Source organism: Beta vulgaris, chromosome 6 (assembly GCF_026745355.1).
Source record: "Beta vulgaris subsp. vulgaris cultivar EL10 chromosome 6, EL10.2, whole genome shotgun sequence".
Taxonomy (NCBI): domain Eukaryota; kingdom Viridiplantae; phylum Streptophyta; class Magnoliopsida; order Caryophyllales; family Amaranthaceae; genus Beta; species Beta vulgaris.
The window spans coordinates 58,139,040-58,161,566 of record NC_079207.1 but is presented as its reverse complement, the minus strand read 5'-3'; the positions used below and the strand labels follow the sequence as shown (position 1 = coordinate 58,161,566).

The window sequence follows — 22,527 nt, the reverse complement described above, 5'->3', positions numbered from 1 at the left end:
GTTCGAGACGAACTTTCTTTAACGGGGAGTAGATGTAATATCCCAAATTTTTATAATTATTTTATAAAATTTATTTTGTTATAATAAGATTTTATTCTGAAAAATAAAGTAAAATCATAATAAATCAGATTTTTTTTTATGAAACTGTTTTACTTATTAAATTAGATTTTTATGGTTTTAAAAAAAAAAAAAAATTTCGAAATCAGAATTTTTTTTAAAATCAGAATTTTTTTTCGTTCAAAAGAAAGATAGAGAGAAAAGAAAATTCTGAAATTTTTAAATACTTATCTTTTAGTGAAACCCTAGATTTACATACATATATATATCCCCAAACACCCAAAAAATTCTCACGCAATTCACTTTCTTCATCTCTTGGGTAAGTTCTAAATTTCAGATCTAGAATCACCATTGTTGTGTTTCGAAGGTTTCAACCAGAAAAAAAAATATTGTTTTAAAACCCGACACCGAGACTCCGACGACTTGACCGGAATCCGGCACGGGTCTTCTTCTTTTTCTTCTTTCTTCTTCTTTCTCTTTCTTCTTTCTTCCTCTTTCTCTTTCTTCTTTCCTCTCTTTCTTCTGCTTCCCGTCTTCTGGAGGTTTAGAGGTTTATCAATAGTCATTTTTTTCTAAGTTTTAAAAATAATACTAATATTTATAAAAAAAAAAAAAAAAACTTGACATGTGCAGCAAAAGTCACGTGAGGCTGTGACTTTGCTGACACATACAAGTTCATTCTTCCACAAATTATTTTTTGGTTTCCTTGCTAAAGTGACAGTCACGTTTTTTTGTTTTTAGAAAATTAATAATCTTTCTCTTGTTTTTCGACTTTGGTTAGTATTAATCTAGTAAATTTTGGTTAATTATTTTTGGATATTATATCAAGTGACTAACTTTAGGTAATATTATTTGTTGTAGACGGAAACTTCGTAGGAGGCGAATTTTAGTTGATATTGCTATACTTGAGACGCGTTCGAGGTAATTCACAATGTCCATCAACAACTAGAATCCCGTTAGGAATTGTATGTGCTAGGTGTAATACATGTGGTTGTGTGATTCTACGTTTATGTTAGATGTATATTATGTGACAGGAATAGTATAGTACTTTCTATGACTAAAATTATTATTATTATTACTACTATAGTACTATTATCCCTGCGTATAATATATATGTATCTACTGGTATTGTTGTTATGAAATTGGATTTTTTAATGTACCTAATTATACCATCATATTCAAATTATACTAATAGTGATAATGTACTTAATGGGTATAACTAGTGTGTTAATGATGTAACGAACGGTATTATAAGTTGATATATATATTGTGACTCTATGAGGCTCTAATGATGGATATATTGGTTACTATGAATTATGGGCGTTGATTATTATAATTTTATTAAGTGGCTAAGTTGTGAAAATATTATTTGACCTAAAGACGTTCATGTTAATGTTAATGTGATATTTGATGTGCCATAACTATTTAAATATATTAATCACGTAAAGTGGAAATAATATTGAGGGAATTATCCTATGGACTTGGATCCTCCATAGGTGATGAACAGTACTTGATTTTTATTCTTACAACTCTTTATTGTCTTCCTCCTAATACTATTGGTGCGCATTGCGGATACCCATTAGATTAGTGAGGGGTGTGCACACTAGGGACGCTCTGCAAAACGATATTGGCCATTGCTCTTAATTTATTGGGTGACGACCCATGTTGAAGTAGGTGGTTACTGGGATTAGTCCCGGCCTACTGACGTTCGATTCCCCTCTAATGATTAAATTTGATGTTGTGTGAATCATATAAACTTGGAGTATATAAATTGATTAAGTGTGTTATATACTTGTTTGTATTACGTTATATATGTCTGTTTATGTTATACTTGTCTGCATTGTATTATATTTGTATGTATGCTATAAAAATTATTTTTAAAATATAACTATTATTATTATTTTACGGGATGGAGTTGTAATTACTTAGCTTTCGCTAATTTTTGTGTTTTTGTTTTCTTTGTTTTGTTCCATATTTATTTTGTGCAGGTTGGTGAAAGGGACTACGTTGCAGGAATGAGTGAATTTATAGTTTTTAAGTTCACCTAGTTTAATAAACACTACAGTACTGTCATTTGAGATTGTTTAGTTTTGTTTTGGTATAAAGTAGACAACTTAGTTTGGTTTATTTTGATACTTTGGTTTGTGAGTAAATTTTTATCTCTAATAATTAGCCTTGCATTTATTTTGAACAATAAATGCGGCGGTAACACCCTAAAGGTTGGTCAGATATTTTTTTTTTTTTTTTTTTTTGAGGGGAAAGAGAAGTGCATTAATCAAAGGGACAAGATGTCCATAAGTACATAAGGTTGGACAATACTGGGACAAGTGATATCCCAGCATTGCTCGACCCAAAAGGCACTACTCTAGCAAGGTTAGGCAACAGTATTCCCATCCCTTTTAACATGAGAAAAAGAAATAGAAGAAAAAGCATTACACATAGAAAGAATATCCCAAGTATGATTCTAAATCAGAGAAGAAGATTGCTGCTTTGGTTAGTCTTTTCGTGGCTATTAGGGAGTCAGACTCGAAGATCACATCACCATACCCATGAGCTTTGGCTAAGCAGGTTGCCATATAAATGGCCTTACATTCAGCTACCTCGGGAGGCCAGTAGGCACGCATACGTCTAGTGGCAGCAAAACACACCTTACCTTCCGAATCGCGGGCTACCACTCCAAGTCCCACCCAACCTTCATCAGCCAAGCTTGCATCCGTGTTCAATTTAATAACTCCAGCAGGGGGAGCATGCCATCGACCAGGACTAGGAGTCGCAAGGGGCCGTCCTCTACCATAAATCTTCGCATCATAGTTATTAAAATCATCAACCTGTCTCATAATCCTCTGGCACACAACAATGGCAGGGTGGCTTACATGCTCAAAGACTTTCCTGTTTCTTTCCGCCCAAATATTCCATAGGATATAGCAACCCTTTTGGACCACATTTGCCTCCATCTCACTCCATCTAATGAGGGTATCACACATGGCTTCATCTTCCACCCCTGGTAATAATATATGACTGCCCAGCTCTTCCCACAACTTTAGCGACATCGGGCAGCGATAAAATAAATGTGATTGTGTCTCATTCTCTCTAGCACAACAGGGGCACCATGCTTCCTCGACAAGGTGGCGTCTCTTAAGCACTTCCCTTACCGGAAGTGAACTCGTGCAAGCACGCCACAGGAAATGGCGTACCTTAGGCGACACACTTAGGCTCCATAAAATATTCCACACTCTATGAAAATCGTCCAGGTTCCCCCCTTTTCCCAACATATAAGCTGTTTTCACCGAATAAGTGCCGTCCTTTGAGTACGCCCAAGTTAAATTGTCCTGTAAACCTCTCGCACTTAAAGGAATGGCCAAAATACAATGTTGATCACGTTCATTGAAATGTCTCTCAATAATTTCCATATTCCACTCTTTTCTTTCAGCATCCATTAAATCTCCTACCACTTCTAGTCCCTCACTCGATCACTCTTGATGAATCGACCTTCTTCTCCCCACCCAAGGTGCCTCCATATGTCGATTCCTACCATCTCCAACCCTCCAGATCACCCTCCAACACAAACTCTTCGCTCCCCAAATACTACGCCACGAATAGCTATGCGAATATCCTAGCCGGCTTGGCAAACATACCATGAGGATAATACTTGGCACTCATTACCCTGCTCAGGAGGGACTTTTTATAATGTAATAGTCGCCAAACTTGTTTGCCCAACAAAGCATCATTGAAGACCGCAAGATCCTTAAATCCCATTCCTCCCATACACTTGGGTTTACACATTTTCTCCCAACTTAGCCAATGCATTTTCCGTTCATCCCCACTCCTCCCCACCGAATCAAGCCATGCAGAGTGAATTTCTTGTATAAAGCGACAGGGAGTTTGTAAACGCCCATCAAATATGTAGGCAATGCCTGGATAACAGACTTGATCAGAACTTCTTTCCCAGCTCGTGACAACAACTTTTCCTTCCAACCCCTCAACTTCTTCCACATTCTATCTAAGAGTTTCCTGGAACAGCACTTTCTTAGATCTCCCGCCAATAGATGGAATACCAAGATACTTCTGATGTCTCTCAACTTGCCTCATTTGGAGAAGATTAATCAATTCTTCTTTTTTCTCGCAGCTTACACCATTACTAAAGGATACTTTCGATTTTTCATAATTAATTTTCTGCCCAGATGCTGCTTCATATTTGTTGAGAATATCAACTATTGTTAAGCATTCCTGTCGGGTAGCCCTAGTAAAGAGAAGGCTGTCATCTGCAAAAAGAAGGTGAGATATTTCTGGACCATTCCGGCTTGCTCTCGCACCATGAATTTCATTCGTAGCCACCTTTTGTTGGATCATCTGAGAAAAGGCATCAGCGACCAAGATAAACAAAAACGGGGATAAAGGATCGCCCTGACGCAATCCTCTAGTGGGAGTCACAGAACCACATACTCTTCCATTAATAATGAAGGAATACGACACAGTGGCAACACAGCTCATCACCAAATTAACCCATCTTCCATCGAAACCCATTGTCAATAGGAGCTTCCTCAGAAAACCCCACTCCACTCTATCATAGGCTTTACTCATATCAAGTTTCATCGCAACCTGACCTTTCCTGCTATTATTCCTCTTTTTCATAGTATGAAAGATCTCCAAAGCAATGAGAGAGTTATCCGAAATCATTCTTCCAGGAACAAAAGCACTTTGATTTTCAGTTACAATTGCAGGGAGAAATTGTTTAAGCCTTAGAACAATAGCTTTAGAAGCTATTTTGTACAATACATTACATAAACTAATAGGCCGGAATTCAGAGACAAACGTAGGAGATTTAACTTTAGGAATAAGGGCAATATTAGTACAATTAACATCTCCTGGGCAAGAAAAGTTATGTAAAATATTGCTAATATAAGTAAATACCTCATCTCCAATGATATGCCAGAACCTCTGATAAAAAATAGCATGCATCCCGTCCGGCCCGGGAGCCTTACAAGGGTGCATCTCACTTAATGCTGTATAGATCTCCTCTTTTGTGTATGGGCGAATCAAAATGTCATTATATTCCTGGGTCACAGAAGCCCTCACATGCTGTAAAACTCCTTGCAAATTTTCTCCAGATGGCTCAGACGAGGTGAAAATCGTATCAAAATAACGATCCACCTCCCTCTCGATGCTCTCTTTCTCTGTTTGCCACACACCGTCGCGATCCTTGATTCCATGAATATAGTTCCTCTTTTTCCTTTGAGACGCCTTATGATGAAAATAGGCAGTGTTTCTATCCCCATCCTTTACTTCCACAACTCGCGACCGAAGGTACCAGTAAGCCTCATTCTTAGCATGTAAACCATCAAGCTCACCCTCCAAAGCTACACAGAGATCACAATTCTCCCTCGAACTCGGTCCCCTCTGCGCCGCATGAAGTTTTTTCTCAACTCGAGCAATTTGCTTTTTTAAATTCCCGAAACTCTTTTTACTCCACCCTTGCAGATCTCGCGCCACCGCCCCCAATCTTCCAGTAAGGTGCTCACCCTCCCCTGCGTCCCAAGCCTTCCTCACCACCTCCTCACAAGTCTCGTCTAACAACCATCCAGTCTCAAATCTGAAACCACGACTACCGCTCACTCGCTCCCCCACACTAACACTTTCTTTTAACACCACCGCAGCATGATCCGAGCTATATCTTACCGAATGCTCAATGAAAGCCTCCGGAAACAGATCCAACCAATCACGAGATATTATAAATCGGTCAAGTCTCTCTCTTATCCTCGTTTCCGGACTTCGACCCCTCTCCCACGTATACCACTGCCCCACAAACCGTAGCTCACCCAATCTACAACTCGCCATCACATCGCGGAAACCCTCCATAGCCCTCCTATCTCTGTTCGAGCCCCCTTCCTTTTCATCGTAACTTAGAATTTCATTAAAATCACCACCAAAAACAATCGGCCCCTGATACTCTTCACAGAGTTTCTTAATCAATGTCCAGGTTTTTTGTTTATTTTCCTTCTCCGGCCACCCGTAGATCCCCACGAATCGCCAAGTTTTTCCACCCCTACTAACAACATCGCCACAAATATGATTCTGAGAGAACGAAACCAAAGTGAAAGAGATAGTCTCATCCCTCCAAAAAATACAAAGACCTCCAGCTCTACCCACACTCGACACACCATAAGCATTTGAAAACCCCAATCTCTCCTTTTTTTCCTCCACAATATTTTTTGTAACTTTTGTTTCCGACACAAAAAATATGTCGGGGGTATACGACTCAGAAAGTCGCCTCATCTGACGAACTGTCCAAGGGTTACCCATTCCCTGACAGTTCCAACATAATATTTTCATAACTCCTGGCGGGGTTGGTAGCTTCCAACCTCCGCCTCGACAATGTCATTACCACTGCCAGTAATAGAATGCCCACTTAACCTTTGTTTTTTTGCACTAAAATTAGCTTGTTCAGGTGCATCATCAATCAACATATTATCCGCCAATTTTCGCTTATCACCACTCATAATACCATTTGAAATATTGCATGGGTTTAATAATAAAGAGTTTTCAACAGGTTGCAAAACATGTTTTTTGGACTTTATTTTTTTAAACCTAGTAGCAGTATTACCATCTCCAGCTACAAATGAAAAATTTTGTGGATCACCTGGGATAAAAGCCACCGTCTCACCTTTTTGGATCACACCTCCCACTAGGCCTGTTAATCAGGTCGGGTTGGGTCGGGTTCGTGTTCGGGTCAAGTAAAATCGGGTTGAAAACCCCTAACCTGAACCTGATCTGTTTAAATTTTCGGGTCAATATCATCAACCCTAACCTGATCTGAAAATTATCGGGTCAACCTGACCTGATCTGTTTAACCTGAATTTTTTTAAAACGGGTTGTAAATGGGTCAACTTGAACCTGTTTAACCCGGTTTTTTCTGGTTGACCCGACCCATATAACCTGATTTTTTTTTTTTAAAATAATTGCATAGTTCATAATTGGCACTAGCCATTTGGGCCTTGAAATTTCGTCAAAATATTAGCTAACCAAGTTTATACTTGGCAATATTACATACTTCTACCAAGTTCTAGGTAACCAAATTCATACTTGGCAATATTACAAAACAATTTAGCAAAGTTTTACAAAATAAAACAACAATAATGTATCTTATACAAACACAAGTCCACAACTCAAAAAAACATTGTTGAGGTTTCAGTGTTTCACAGCATTTGTAGTCAATCTCCTCCTCTGTATTTGTAGAAAATAAATAACATAACGTTAAATTGAGAATTAAACAAAAAAAACAAAAACAAAAACAAAAAATAAACAAAAACAAAAAAACAGAACATTAATATTAATTGGTAGGAAAAAGAGAAAATAACATAGAAAAATAACATAAAACAGAAAAATAGCATAAAAAAATAAACTAGAAAATAAATGTTAGAACATTAAACAGAAAAAAATACAGAACATAAAACAGAAATTAAACAAAAAAATAGAAAACTAAACAAAAAAAAAACATAAGATTAAACAGAAAATAACATAGAAAAATAAATGACAAACTACGAAAAAAAACGAAAGACAAAATATGAAAATAACATAAATAAGTAAATAACAGAAAATAAATGACAAAATACAAAAAAAAAAGGGTCAAAATACGAAAATCACATAAATAACAAAAAATAGCAGAAAAAAACGAAAGAAAATAAAGGACAAAATAAAAAAAAATTGACAAAAGAAGAATACCTGATGTTGAAGAAGAACAGCAAATTGCGCGACTTTGAGAGAAGAAGAAGAGCAAATGTTGAAGAAAAGCAACAAAATTGCACTTTGCGAGACGAAATTGAGAGATTTATTGCGACTTTGCGAGACGAAGAACATCAAATGTTGAAGAAGAGCACCGAAGAAGACTGTGTGAGAGAGAGTGAAAGACTGAGAGATTTCGTCTAGCTATGAGAGAGAGTGAGAAAGAGAGGCGCTAGAAATTTAGGGTTAGGACTTAGGAGAGAGAGAGAGTTGAGACAGAGATGGGGATTAGAAATTTAGGGTTATGACTTTATGAGAATGAGAGAGAGTGAGAGGTAGCGTTAGAAGTTATTGGGCTGGGATATCTTCGGGCTGGGCAAAGTGGCAAACGGCCGAACAGTAATATTTTTTTTTTTAGTTTAATCATTCTTATCAGGTCAGGCGGGTCAATGTCAGGTCAGAAAATTCGACCTGAACCTGACCCATTTAACTTTCAGGTCGGGTTCAGGTCGACCCATTTAACTAATCGGGTTGAAAACCTCAACCCAAACCCGCTATTTTCAGGTCGGGTTCGGGTCGGGTTGTCGGGTTGGGTCAGCTTTTGCCAGGCCTACCTCCCACGTCTGACCCACATACTGGCATTGTAGTTTTTTCCACCTGGACCTGCTGCTGCCGTTCCGTAACATCCACGTGAGACGCAACTCCGACGTCCAAATTACTCGGAAGCGTCGGGAAACCCGACCCCTGGGTCTGCTGAACTAATACCGTGGATTCATCCACCACTGCAGTAGGATTGTGAGGCTTAACACCCTCCATAGAAAGGCCATTAAAATCCAAACTTTTTGCCCCACGTAGAAACTGCTTCGCTTCCTCCTCGAGCCTTTGTCTCCCTTTACGTGGCGAAGCTCGAAGCCATACACCCCATTGTTTCTCTTCTTCTCTTCCATCATCTATGGCCTTCAAACAATCTCGTTCAATATGGCCAATAACTCCACAAGCGAAGCAGAACGTCGGCAAACGTTCGTACTTTATTTCAATCAAACTGGACGTGCCATTCTTCATAGAAATACGTTGCACTCTCCTAAGTGGTTGAGTAACATCTATAAGGATCCTTAAACGAGCCGACTTATCCCACATGATCCCATCAGAATCCAAATCGAGAACCTCCCCTATGCATCCTCCTATCATCCGAATATGACTCTCAGTTCGGTTTCGCATCGGTAAATTATAAAGGCGGACCCAGAATGGACAATTCTTCAACACTATATTAGAGGGTTGTATATCATCTTCGATTTCTTGAAGCATTACAAGGCTCTGGTCGAAAGTCCAAGGCCTTCCCGCCAAGACTTTGTCGCGGTCACGGTTGCACGCAAATTGAACAACAAAAAGGTCATACTCAATCTTACGGAATATCGCCCCTTTTGAGATAGCCCATATTTGATTTAGGGTTCTTTTTAGCGCTTCAAAATTATATGATCGAACCGTCAAAATTTTACCCACTAAAGATGCAGCAAGGTCCTGCGAACTTTCATTAAGATCGTCACCCTCGAAGACGATCGTTCGATTTTCTTCAGCAGTAATACGAAGATTAGAAACTTTACTAGCGATATCATCAGCCATTACTACGACTAACAAGAATCCCAAACGAGATCACAAAGCTCGGAAATTCGAGTGGAAAGAATGGAGTTCCAGGACTGTGAAAACCAAACCCTAGCAGCACGCTAGAGAGGAGACTTTTTTGGTCAGATATTTTAATGAAAAGTGAATATTTTATAAAGTTTTAGAACCAAAGTTTTGGGGTGTTACAAATTGGTATTCAGAGCTTAGGTTATAATAAATAAATATAAATTAGGAGTTAATAAAATTTGTTAAATAATTACGAGTCTAAGGTTAAATAATATAGGTATTAATAAACATTAAAATAAATTGTGAGAGTGGGATCGAAAAGGGTTTATGTGCCTTAATGTGAAAGCACTTATTTCAAGTGCTTATTAATTATTTGTTTTCGTTCTTGTATGTTTAGATGTTGTAACTACAAGAAAATGTTGACCGTTTAACCATAGGATTTAGAAATTTATATTTGTAATAAAATTTGTTTACTAAGTTCTTTAGTAGTATTGGAAATTCTCTAAGTTCCTATTTATGTGTTTTAATTAGGAATCTTATTACTTGACTATTTAAGTTGAATAGAATTTAAGTTCTTGTTATAATTGTTGTTTACTTGTCAAATTTGATGGAAGCATGCAAAGGTTGTCTTGAATGTTATGATGAAATATAGTTTGGTTGAGTCATGTAATTTTCTTATGATGAAAGTTTGTATTGAGTAAATAAAACGATGTGCAAGACCATGTATGGGTGAATAGATGTAGTAATACCAATGCTAATGTGCAGGATTTGTATGCAAACCTATCAAGTATACACTAGATCTCGTAGGAGGACTTTTGAACAAATGGCTGAAACCCTTGAACAACTGCTTGAGAGACTGAGATCTCTTGAACAACTTTCGCAACGTATGGGTTTAGTGTTGCAAAACCAATTAGGAAATAATGGTGGAGATGACCCACAAACTGCTATGGCAAAGAAGTTAGCAACCCTTAAACCTCCAATCTTTGTAGGAAAGGAAGATCCCTTACTCTTAGAGAACTGGCTAAGAGACTTTGATAAGTTATTCACTGCTACTGGGACACCTGAAGCTCAAAAAGTTGACCAAGCTACCTTTTATTTGAGGGAGGATGCAGACACTTGGTGGGAGAGTCAAGGACCTATTGTTAAAGCTCAGGAAAACTTTAATTGGAATGCTTTTAAGGTTGCTATTAAGGATAGGTTTTTCCCTGAACATATTAGGAGGCAGAAATACAATGAGTTTACTAGATTTAACCAGGGAGGTACTATGTCTGTGCAAGAGTATGCCCAAAATTCAATGAGTTAGCTAGATTTTGCCCTAATGTTGTGCCAGATGAGAGAGCCAAGGCTCAAAAGTTTGAGGATGGATTAGCATTTAGAATTCAGACCAGACTTGGAGGAGCAACTTCTGCAACTTTTCAGGAGGCTTATGCTAAGGCTTCTAATATTGAGAGGATTTTGAGGCGTGAAGAGGAAGTTATGGGGAGGAATAAGAGAAAAGGCCCACCTAACAACCAAAATGACCATGGAGATGACAAGAAACCTAGATATGAGGGTAATGATAGTAATGGGGGCAATGATCATAATAATGGTGGTGGTAATTATCTAGGGAACCGTAGCAATTACCAAAGTCAGGAGAGATCAAACCAGCAGGGATCCCGTACCCAAAATCCTACTTGTAGGAAGTGTAACAAAAGCCACCCAGGATTTACCTGTCAAGGAGACCCAATAACTTGTTATGCTTGTGGAGAGAAAAGGGCATAAGGCTAATCAGTGTCCCAAGCGTCAGAATAATGGACAAAATGGGAACAATGGGGGAATAAGAATGGTCATGGACCTAATCAGAACCAGAACAACAACAACCGCCCCTATAACAATAACAACTCCCAAGGTCAGGCTTCGAATGCTCAAGGAGGGAATAATACTCAGCATAATGGTCAGAATAACAATCGAGTAAATGAAGGAAACAACAATCAGAACAGCAATGGAAATGGTGCTCAAGGCAACAATGGAAGAATCTATGTTATGAACCGGAATGAAGCAGACACCAATGCCAATGTTATGGGTACTTTCCTCGTAAACTCTAACCCTGCTTACATGCTTTTTGATTCTAGGGCGTCTCGTTCTTTCATAGCTAGTTTATCCGTTGAAAAGTTAGGAAAAGGAAGTTAGTCTGCGTTACATTAGACCATATGAGATCTTGGAGCGAATTGGGGAAGTAGCTTATAAATTAGCCTTACCAATGGAGTTAGCTCATGTTCATAATGTCTTTCATGTGTCTCAACTTCGAAAATATGTCCATGATCCTATCCATATCATTCAACCTAAAACCATTGAACTAAATGAGACCTTATCTTTTGAACAACGCCCAGTTAGGATCTTTGACACCAAAAAGAGAAGTACCGGAACAAGGCGGTAAAACTAGTCAAGGTTATGGTCAAGTCAAACTTCTGAAGAGGCTACTTGGGAAGCCGAAGATGATATGAAAAACCGATATCCCGAACTTTTTCAGCAGGTACGCTTGATTTTCGGGGACGAAACTCTTTAAGGGGGGTAGAATGTGATACTAACTTTTTGTTTGCATATTAGTAGCGAACTATAACATTAAAGTTCGAGGAAGAACTTTCTTTTAAGGGGGAGTAGATGTAATATCCCAAATTAGTAGCGAACGATAACATTAAAGTTCGAGGACGAACTTTCTTTTAACGGGGAGTAGATGTAATATCCCAAATTTTTATAATTATTTTATAAAATTTATTTTGTTATAATAAGATTTTATTCTGAAAAATAAAGTAAAATCATAATAAATCAGATTTTTTTTTATGAAACTGTTTTACTTATTAAATTAGATTTTTATGGTTTTAAAAAAAAAAAAAATTTCGAAATCAGAATTTTTTTTAAAATCAGAATTTTTTTTCATTCAAAAGAAAGATAGAGAGAAAAGAAAATTCTGAAATTTTTAAATACTTATCTTTTAGTGAAACCCTAGATTTACATACATATATATATCCCCAAACACCCAAAAAATTCTCACGCAATTCACTTTCTTCATCTCTTGGGTAAGTTCTAAATTTCAGATCTAGAATCACCATTGTTGTGTTTCGAAGGTTTCAACCAGAAAAAAAAATATTATTTAAAACCCGACACCGAGACTCCGACGACTTGACCGGAATCCGGCACGGGTCTTCTTCTTTTTCTTCTTTCTTCTTCTTTCTCTTCTTCTTTCTTCCTCTTTCTCTTTCTTCTTTCCTCTCTTCTTCTGCTTCCCGTCTTCTGGAGGTTTAGAGGTTTATCTTTAGTCATTTTTTTCTAAGTTTTAAAAATAATACTAATATTTATAAAAAAAAAAAAAAACTTGACATGTGCAGCAAAAGTCACGTGAGGCTGTGACTTTGCTGACACATACAAGTTCATTCTTCCACAAATTATTTTTTGGTTTCCTTGCTAAAGTGACAGTCACGTTTTTTTTGTTTTTAGAAAATTAATAATCTTTCTCTTGTTTTTCGACTTTGGTTAGTATTAATCTAGTAAATTTTGGTTAATTATTTTTCGGGATATTATATCAAGTGACTAACTTTAGGTAATATTATTTGTTGTAGACGGAAACTTCGTAGAGGCGAATTTTAGTTGATATTGCTATACTTGAGACGCGTTCGAGGTAATTCACAATGTCCATCAACAACTAGAATCCCGTTAGGAATTGTATGTGCTAGGTGTAATACATGTGGTTGTGTGATTCTACGTTTATGTTAGATGTATATTATGTGACAGGAATAGTATAGTACTTTCTATGACTAAAATTATTATTATTATTACTACTATAGTACTATTATCCCTGCGTATAATATATATGTATCTACTGGTATTGTTGTTATGAAATTGGATTTTTTAATGTACCTAATTATACCATCATATTCAAATTATACTAATAGTGATAATGTACTTAAGGTATAACTAGTGTGTTAATGATGTAACGAACGGTATTATAAGTTGATATATATATTGTGACTCTATGAGGCTCTAATGATGGATATATTGGTTACTATGAATTATGGGCGTTGATTATTATAATTTTATTAAGTGGCTAAGTTGTGAAAATATTATTTGACCTAAAGACGTTCATGTTAATGTTAATGTGAATTTGATGTGCCATAACTATTTAAATATATTAATCACGTAAAGTGGAAATAATATTGAGGGAATTATCCTATGGACTTGGATCCTCCATAGGTGATGAACAGTACTTGATTTTTATTCTGTTACAACTCTTTATTGTCTTCCTCCTAATACTATTGGTGCGCATTGCGGATACCCATTAGATTAGTGAGGGGTGTGCACACTAGGGACGCTCTGCAAAACGATATTGGCCACTCTTAATTTATTGGGTGACGACCCATGTTGAAGTAGGTGGTTACTGGGATTAGTCCCGGCCTACTGACGTTCGATTCCCCTCTAATGATTAAATTTGATGTTGTGTGAATCATATAAACTTGGAGTATATAAATTGATTAAGTGTGTATATACTTGTTTGTATTACGTTATATATGTCTGTTTATGTTATACTTGTCTGCATTGTATTATATTTGTATGTATGCTATAAAATTATTTTTAAAATATAACTATTATTATTATTTTACGGGATGGATTGTAATTACTTAGCTTCGCTAATTTTTTGTTTTCTTTGTTTTGTTCCATATTTATTTTGTGCAGGTTGGTGAAAGGGACTACGTTGCAGGAATGAGTGAATTTATAGTTTTTAAGTTCACCTAGTTTAATAAACACTACAGTACTGTCATTTGAGATTGTTTAGTTTTGTTTTGGTATAAAGTAGACAACTTAGTTTGGTTTATTTTGATACTTTGGTTTGTGAGTAAAATTTTTATCTCTAATAATTAGCCTTGCATTTATTTTGAACAATAAATGCGGCGGTAACACCCTAAAGGTTGGTCAGATATTTTAATGAAAAGTGAATATTTTATAAAGTTTTAGAACCAAAGTTTTGGGGTGTTACAGTATTTAATTTACATAAAATTTAACGATGCACAGATCGTATTTTCTATCCTAGTTTTGGGTCATACTCGTCACAACATGCAAAACATAATATCATAGTGAAAGTATTGGGTCAGACCGTCTGACCCAATACATCCTGTCAGACGGGCTCTCTCTTTCCTCATGTTCAGCATATTTTCACCACTTCTTGAAGAAGAACTAAGCACTACCTATGACCATAACTCTAGTTCACCATCTTTACTAACAAATACATTATCCCGTAACATTATACTTTACAACCCAATCCCTCTTTCTTTGTATTTATCAACTTCGTTCGATTCCCTAAACAATCCCATTCACTTTCCACGTTCCGAAGAAAGAGATAATCATGGAATAATATGTTCAAGATTATTATTCAAGAAAGAGATAATCATGGAAAACCGCTATTCCACGTTCCAGAAGAAAGAGAACCGCTATTCCGCTTGGATGATCATCAATAATATGTTCAAGATTTTCTCTCTCATCTTCATCTCTCCTCTATTTAAATGCAGATTGTTTTTAAACTTTGAATTTGAAGAAATTGAGGGGTTTTTTAGATGATTTATGTGAAAGCCTTTTTTCAGAAATATTTAGAGGTAAGTTACTTTCATTTAGAGGTAACTTACTTTCATTTAGAGGTAAGTTACTTTGATTTAGAGGTAACTTACTTTCATTTAGAGGTAACTTACTTTGATTTAGAGGTAAGTTACTTTCATTTAGAGGTAACTTACTTTCATTTAGAGATAACTTACTTTCATTTAGAGGTAACTTACTTTCATTTAGAGTTAAGTTACTTTCATTTAGAGGTAACTTACTTTCATTTAGAGTTAAGTTACTTTCATTTAGACGTAAGTTACTTTTATTTAGAGGTAAGTTACTTTCATTTAGAGGTAACTGACATCCAACTGAAAAAAATTTAAAACCAACTGAATAAAAATTGAAACCAATTGAAAAAAATTGAAACCAACTGAAAAAAATTGAAACCAACTGAATTTTTTTTGAAACCAACTGAAAAAAAATTGAAGCCAACTGAAAGTCGTTCGACCAAAGATTATGGTCGGACGGTCTGACATAATACCTTCTCTAATATCATACATATTATATTAAGCATCCATGCATTTCTAATATCAATATAAAATAAATACATACTCATTAACAATTAATAAGCAAAAGAAACATGATATGTACGAGTTAACAATTAAAAGTAAACATGCCAACTAAGTTAAACTTAACAAATTTAAGAAATAACTAGAGCAAAAAAAAAACCCGCTTTCATATCCGTTACAGTACTTAACCATTTAAGTAGTAAACTTTTTTTTTTTTTGAAAATATTTAAGTAGTAAACTAACTCTAGGAAACTCTCTTATTTTAATTTAATTTGGACGTATTATGGAAATAATCAAATTAAATTTTAATTTGCATGATTGGAAATTAATAATAATGCTCAAATTAAAAAAGAAAAAGAAAAGAAAAGGTGCTCAACTGCACAACACTGCAGTCATTGAAAAAAAATTAAAACGTTTAGAATTCCCTTTCCTTTTCCGTTTTTTTTTTGAAAAACCATGAATCAGCCGAGACTTTCGGCTTTCCTCCTGAAGATTTGTCACGGAATCATCATCTTCAATAACTTGAAGAGCTGCCCCGAAATCACGCTAATGGCAAGATCTTCAATAACTTGAAGATCTGCCATGGCAGTGGAGATTAATCCGACCACCGCAGCAAGCGCCAGCAACTCAAGGCCGCCCAGCGCAGTGCACATCTGTCATCTGCCCAGACTACCAAATGCACGGCCACAGCAGTAGGGAGCCACCTCACCACCGCAACTTCCCATTACCGCGAACACCGGCGGCAACCAGACGGCTAGTGCACGCCGGCAGCAGCTTCTGCTATTGCATTATTACCAACAACACCGCACTTCTTTTCGCTCCCTTTTTATACACCATTACCTCAATCACCGTGGCTGCACCGGAATTCGATGCGCCACCCAGCCGTGGTTGATGGTACATAGTTCTCCTCAAGATTCGTAACTGCTACAAATTTTATGATTTGTGGTTCAAAATTAGTGGGCACTGGGCAATTACCATGAACAGATTCATTAAAAGAAATTTATTATTTTGAAACAAAATTGTGTTTAATATCTATTGAACACAAAATGACAATTAAAATCAAAGTCATGGTGAAACAGTAAACAAACATGTTTTAAGATTTCCGAAGTTATTCAAAATAAGTTGCATTTTGTCATCTTCAGACTTTATGCACGGATGTATTGCTGTTTTGAAGACAATGTATGGAGATTTCCCTCCAGCTATTGCAATTATTTGCCTCAGATTTCTCCTTGATTGTAAACTTAACTTCTTGTCGACTTTTTAACTATAATAATAATTGGTAATTTTCTATCATTGTTTGGTTTGTTTCTTTCAAGCATCCACGTGAAACAACGGAAAGTTGGTGGTCTTCGTTTTTATAGTTCCATCCCCTTTTCCTTTTTTTTTCCCCGTTCTATAATTGATCTTCTCAACATCTTTATATTAGCATATTTGTTAGAGTTTCTAGCATAGAATTAAAACTAGGTCGTCCCGCTAACATAATGGTCATGATGTAATGAATTTTGAACTTGCCGTTATGCGAAATGCCATTGCATAATGTACGTCAAAAATTATGCCCTTCTCATGGCTTCGTCCATTTTGCGACGGTTACTTGTTAGACTGTATGTTCATTAATTGTAAGATTTGGCCAGAAAAGAGAAGGGATAAACATACATTGCAGCATAATAACAATATTCACACTGAGAAACGTGACCCGTCTCCTCGAATTTCGCTGGTCAGACCAATCTGCGCGCAAGGGGACGAACTATTCAAATTTTGAATTGTTTTACTAACAGGCTTCGCCTGAGGGGAAACTGGGGGTGGTTCAGCCACCACAGTCCGGCCCCCTGCTCTGTCTTTCACTTCGATCCTGGAAGGCCTTTTCCGAATGGGTTTACGAACCATCATCCAATCTCCAAATCTTGCTCGAGTTCTGGACGTGCCTTGGGTTGAGCTTCATCAGGCTGAGCATTATTTGGGATAGCATCTTGGTCCATGTTAGCCTCCGCATTAAGGCGAGATTGGCATTCATGAGCATAATGACCCCAACATCCACAATTGAAACAAATAAGTTGAAGGCCCTCATACTGGACCTTCCAGATTCGTCCCTTAAGCCAAAATTTGGAGAGTAGAGGTTTGGTTAGATCAATCTCAACACTGAGTCGTGTGAACTGGCCTCTTTCAGCATTTGAAGTGGTCTTGTCAATCCTAAGGACTTTACCAGCTTTGAGCCAATTTTGTGCAAGAAATTGCCATCAAAGTATTCAACTGAGAGGTTCGGAATATGGACCCAAGCAGTGAGCACCTTAATGGGGGCTTCATCTGGAATGAAGTTGGGAACCCACTTCCTAATAGTGAGATAATTATCTTCAATCATCCATGGGCCTTGAGTGAGCACATGGTGATAGTCATCCTGGTTTGTGAACCGAGCAATATAGAATTTGCATCCTATATCCGTCAGTGTCATGTCTCCCTTAAGGCTCCATTTTTTCTTTAATCTTCGCATAAGGGCCATATACCCCAATTTGCCATTAAAAATTTTGAGAATTAGCGCAGATTTCCATGGTCGACGCATTTGAATCTTTTTCGCTTTAGATAAGAGAATGGCAGGACAAAGAGGATTGTCTCTAAATTCCTCAGGGGCACAGTCATCATCCGATGCTTCATCCTCCTCTTCAGGAAAGGAATGGAGTGGGTTTACATGATTAGAAAAATTGCGGTGGTTAAGCATGTCTTTGAAGGAGGTTGGAGGGGCATTTCGTATTAGGGGAGCGTCGTTGGGTTGAGGACCAGGAGGTGCCACCAGAGGTGAAGCTTCCACCATATTCGCATTTGTGGCCAGATTATTATCAAATATCCAGTTCGTGATCTTGCGTTTGAATTTCTTATTAGATCGAGTAATCTGATCACTTTCTTCAGGGGAGATATCAGTATCATTCACACATCCATGCATACGCTCATTCACTCTCTCCATTCTCTCTCTATAGTGATTTGTCACTTAGCAACTTTCTGGCTTATCTATCGTGATAATAATGACCTTCCTATCTTGGAGGAAGTGGTTGAGGATGTTATGGAGAAACCTTCGTACGCTACCGTGAATCTCGGAGAATCTTCTCAAGCCCCAAATTTCATCAAGGAGCCTTTCTCAGTAGGCTTCAATTTAAGAAAGGATAAAATTTCAACTCCGAAGAAGATTGCTGTTGCCATTAAGCCCATTATTCCACCCGTAAAGCAAAATTCAAAATCGAAACCAACAAGGAAACAAATATTGCGAGTGAAAGACATTAATGTGACCATCCAAGCTCGATCCAGGGTTTCTAGCAAGCCAGCCTTAGGCAAGGAAAATTCTATTCCTCTCATACCAGCCACCCCTCGTGAAAATTCGGTCACTCGCAACCATGCTGAATCCAACCCCATGCCTACTCCAGCAGTCCACCTTCCCCCTCTCCATGCATCCCCCTCATGCCATATCTCTTCTCCTCCCCCCCGAGAAAACATTATTTGTGGGCAGACAGATGGAGAATCCTTACTTAGTGGAGGTAAACCACCTGATCCACAAGGTGGAAATTGTGTTCCAAACCTGGGAGGAGCCAGAAACGATGCCGAAACTGATAGCTATGATGTCGGTCCCCAATGAGATCAATCGGCTCGTCAATTTTCTCAGTCAAGCCTACGTAAGTACTCTAAACCACTTGCCTATGGATATGGTTGATAGACTACCTAGTCTCATTCACAATACCATGCCTATTTCATGTTTAATTTGGAATGTTCAAGGGGCGGGAAGTCGTGCCTTTATGGCTGCGTTAAAAGAAATTCTAAAAAGGAATAAGCCTAATATTGTAGTGTTGGTTGAGACCCATATGAGAGGTGACCACGCGGAAAAACTTGCTAGGGTTATTGGTTTTAGTGGTCACACTAGAGTCGATGCAGTTGGTTTCTCTGGTGGAATTTGGGTTTATTGGCGTCAAGAAGAGGTCACTGTTGACCTTATCATAAAGCATGATCAGTTTATTACTATGAATGTGACTCGCGTAGGTTCGTTTCCTTGGTACTTTACTGCAATATATGCGAGCCCGGACCCGACTAAGAGGCAAAACCTCTGGACTGAACTAAGGGAATTTGCGCACCATATGAAGGAGCCATGGCTCCTTGCAGGGGATTTCAACGAGACCCGCTACCCATCTGAGAGAAGTAGTGCTTGCCACGAAACCACTCGGTGCTCTCAATCCTTCAATACATGGATAGATGATTTAGAATTAATTGAAGTTGAATTTTCTGGGTCCCTTCACACTTGGGCTCGAGGCTTAACTCCGGATACTCGTCAGAGTGCTCGGTTAGACAGGGCCCTTTGCAATGGTCCTTGGGGTTTAATGTTTGAAAATGCTAAGCTTCGCCACCTTCCGGCTATCCAATCTGATCATACTCCCCTGCTCATTTCCCCTAATGGGTTTATTCCACTTCAGAGTATTCCCAGGCCTTTAAGTTTCAAGCGACGTGGATGTCTCACGAATCTTTCAGATCTTTTTTAGAGGATAAATGGTGCAAGAATTCGGTACTCATGTTAGCTTTATCATCTCTTGCGACAGATCTTAAGGTCTGGAATAAAGAAGTCTTCGGCAATATTTTTATCCAAAAACGCCATCTTCTTGCGCGTATTGCAGGGGTCCAATCTGCTCTTACTTCTCGAAAGGATAGGGGCCTTATAAAATTGGAGGCTAAGTTGAGACTTGAACTAGATGAAATTCTTCACAGGGAGGAAACTTTGTGGTATCAAAAATCCAGGGTCGATTGGCTATGTGATGGTGACAGAAACACGACTTTTTTCCATTTGAGCACTTTGATTTGTCGATGGAGAAATAATATAGTCTCCATTAAGGACGATGATGGTAACTGGATTCATGATAAAAGTTTGGTTAAAAATCTTTTTGTGGATTTCTTCACCTCTTTATTCACCGAGGAAGGGGGGGGGGGGTGACCTTTTGGCTGTTTCACAAGATGTTTTCCCGGAATTATCAAGCTGAGATTGGGATGCCCTTTCTAAACCTTATTCCAAAATAGAGATTGATGAGGTGGTCACACAAATGCACCCAATGAAAGCTCCAGGTCCGGATGGTTTCCAAGCTTTATTTTATCAGAAGAGTAACTCCATGATTGGCAAGCCAATAATGTATACTCGTTAGTGCTTGAAGCACTGTCAGGCAAGGGCCTCCCTCAGGGTCTTAACGAAACTTTCATTGCACTAATACCCAAGGTAGAGCATCCGGAGACGGTTTCTCAATTTTAGCCCATTGGATTATGTAATGTTGTTTATAAAATCATCACCAAGGTTATTGTCAATCGTCTGAAACCAATTCTTTCAGGACTCATTTCTAATACTCAAGCAAGCTTTGTTCCAGGAAGACCGATCACTGATAATATTGTGATTATGCAAGAAGTTCTGAATACAATGCGACGTAAGCAGGGTGAAAAAGGCTATATGGCTATAAAAATAGATTTTGAGAAAGCTTATGATCGACTTCGCTGGTCTTTCATTCGAGACACGTTACTTCAAATGAACCTTCCCCTTCTTTTGGTTAATGTTATTATGGAATGTGTTTCCACGCCTACCTTTCAAGTTTTGTGGAATGGTGAACCCACTGATTCTTTCACACCTAGTAGAGGGATATGTCAAGGGGACCCCCTTTCTCCTTACTTATTTGTGATGTGCATGGAGAGATTGTACCAAACAATTGAAGAAGCCATTATAAACAAAAAATGAAAACCGATTTACGCAAGTCGCAATGGACCTATGTTGTCTAATTTGTTCTTTGCGGACGATATTGTCTTTTTCGTAGAAGCTAGTGAAGATCAGGCCCATATTATCCATGATTGTCTCACTAAGTTCTGTAATGCATCAGGCCAAAAAATCAGTTTGCCGAAGTCCCGGGTGTACTTTTCTAACAATGTAAATGCGGACAGTCAACATAGCATTTTTGAGGCTTTGCACATCGAAGCTACAACGGTCCTGGGTATGTATCTTGGCATGCCTACCATAACAAGTCGGGTGACGCGAGCCACTTTTGGGCACATTTGTGAGAAAATTGACATAAAGCTAGCGGGTTGGAAGACAAAATATTTATCCTTGGCGGGTCGTATCACTCTTGCCAAATCCACATTGACCACTATGGAAAACTATTCAATGCAATCGGCGAAGTTATCCCGAGATCGTGTGTGATGACGTTGATAAAAAAGTGCGTAAATTCCTATGGGGTGGTTCCGATGATAAATGAGGCTTGCATCTTATTGCATGGGAAACTCTTCAAAAACCCCAAGGCCAGGGGGGCTTATCTATTCCGTCTTCAAGACAAGCTAATGCGGCATTCATGACAAAGCTTGGGTGGTGTGTTCTGGTGGAGTCCAATGCTCTCTGGGCTTGGGTCTTGCGGGCTAAGTATTGTAAAGGTCGCTGTGATATGACATGTTTTCTCCCAAACCTGGATGTCAAATGTGTGGAGAGGAATTACAGAGAATCAAATTCCTTTGCGAAGGAGCCCAAGTAGCGGTAAATAATGGGAAGACTACGTTGTTTTGGGACCACAAGTGGGCATCAAAGTCTACGTTGTCATCTCTAGCTACGCAACCTATTCCTGAGGCCTTGTTGGGAGCTACGGTGAATGAAATGTGGGATATCAATCAAGGTTGGCGTTGGGATTTGTTCACGGATTATCTCCCCCATGAAGTCCTTAAAGTTATCTAATCATTCGAATTACGCGAGTCGGATGAGCAGGGGGACTTGATCTACTGGAGGCAAGGTAAGCAGGGTAAATTCTCTATTCGATCCTCGCTGAATCTAATGCAAAATTATGGGGAATGATAGATGAAGATTGCTGGAACCTCATTTGGTCTGCCCCTATTCAACAACGCGTTCGAGCCTTTCTTTGGACAGCTTGTTATGAGAGGATAATGAGTAACTCCTTGAGATACAAACGGCGCCTAACGAACGACCCAAAATGCTAGGTCTGTGGTGCAGACGAGG

At 38.1% G+C, this 22,527-nt stretch overlaps 1 protein-coding gene and 2 long non-coding RNA genes across 3 annotated transcripts; 2 read left to right on the top strand and 1 right to left on the bottom strand.

Annotated features, from left to right (window-relative positions):
- Nucleotides 1–906: 906 nt before the first annotated feature.
- Nucleotides 907–2,192, top strand: LOC130591697 (uncharacterized). Its single transcript, XR_008969710.1, has 2 exons — nt 907–978; nt 2,046–2,192. It is a non-coding gene; the product is annotated as an uncharacterized LOC130591697 (long non-coding RNA).
- A 4,849-nt stretch (nt 2,193–7,041) lies between these two features.
- On the bottom strand, nt 7,042–7,959 carry LOC104897789 (uncharacterized). The gene is made up of 2 exons (XR_790693.4): nt 7,777–7,959; nt 7,042–7,278 (listed from the first exon to the last, which is right to left on the bottom strand). It is a non-coding gene; the product is annotated as an uncharacterized LOC104897789 (long non-coding RNA).
- An 11,293-nt stretch (nt 7,960–19,252) lies between these two features.
- Nucleotides 19,253–20,041, top strand: LOC104897197 (uncharacterized). The gene has a single exon (XM_010684020.2). It carries the CDS (start codon nt 19,253–19,255, stop codon nt 20,039–20,041), a length of 789 nt encoding a protein of 262 aa, XP_010682322.2.
- Nucleotides 20,042–22,527: the final 2,486 nt, after the last annotated feature.

Bases quoted from the DNA above. Each gene is read 5' to 3' on its own strand.
- LOC104897197 (XM_010684020.2), top strand. From the start codon at position 19,253: ATGCCTATTTCATGTTTAATTTGGAATGTTCAAGGGGCGGGAAGTCGT.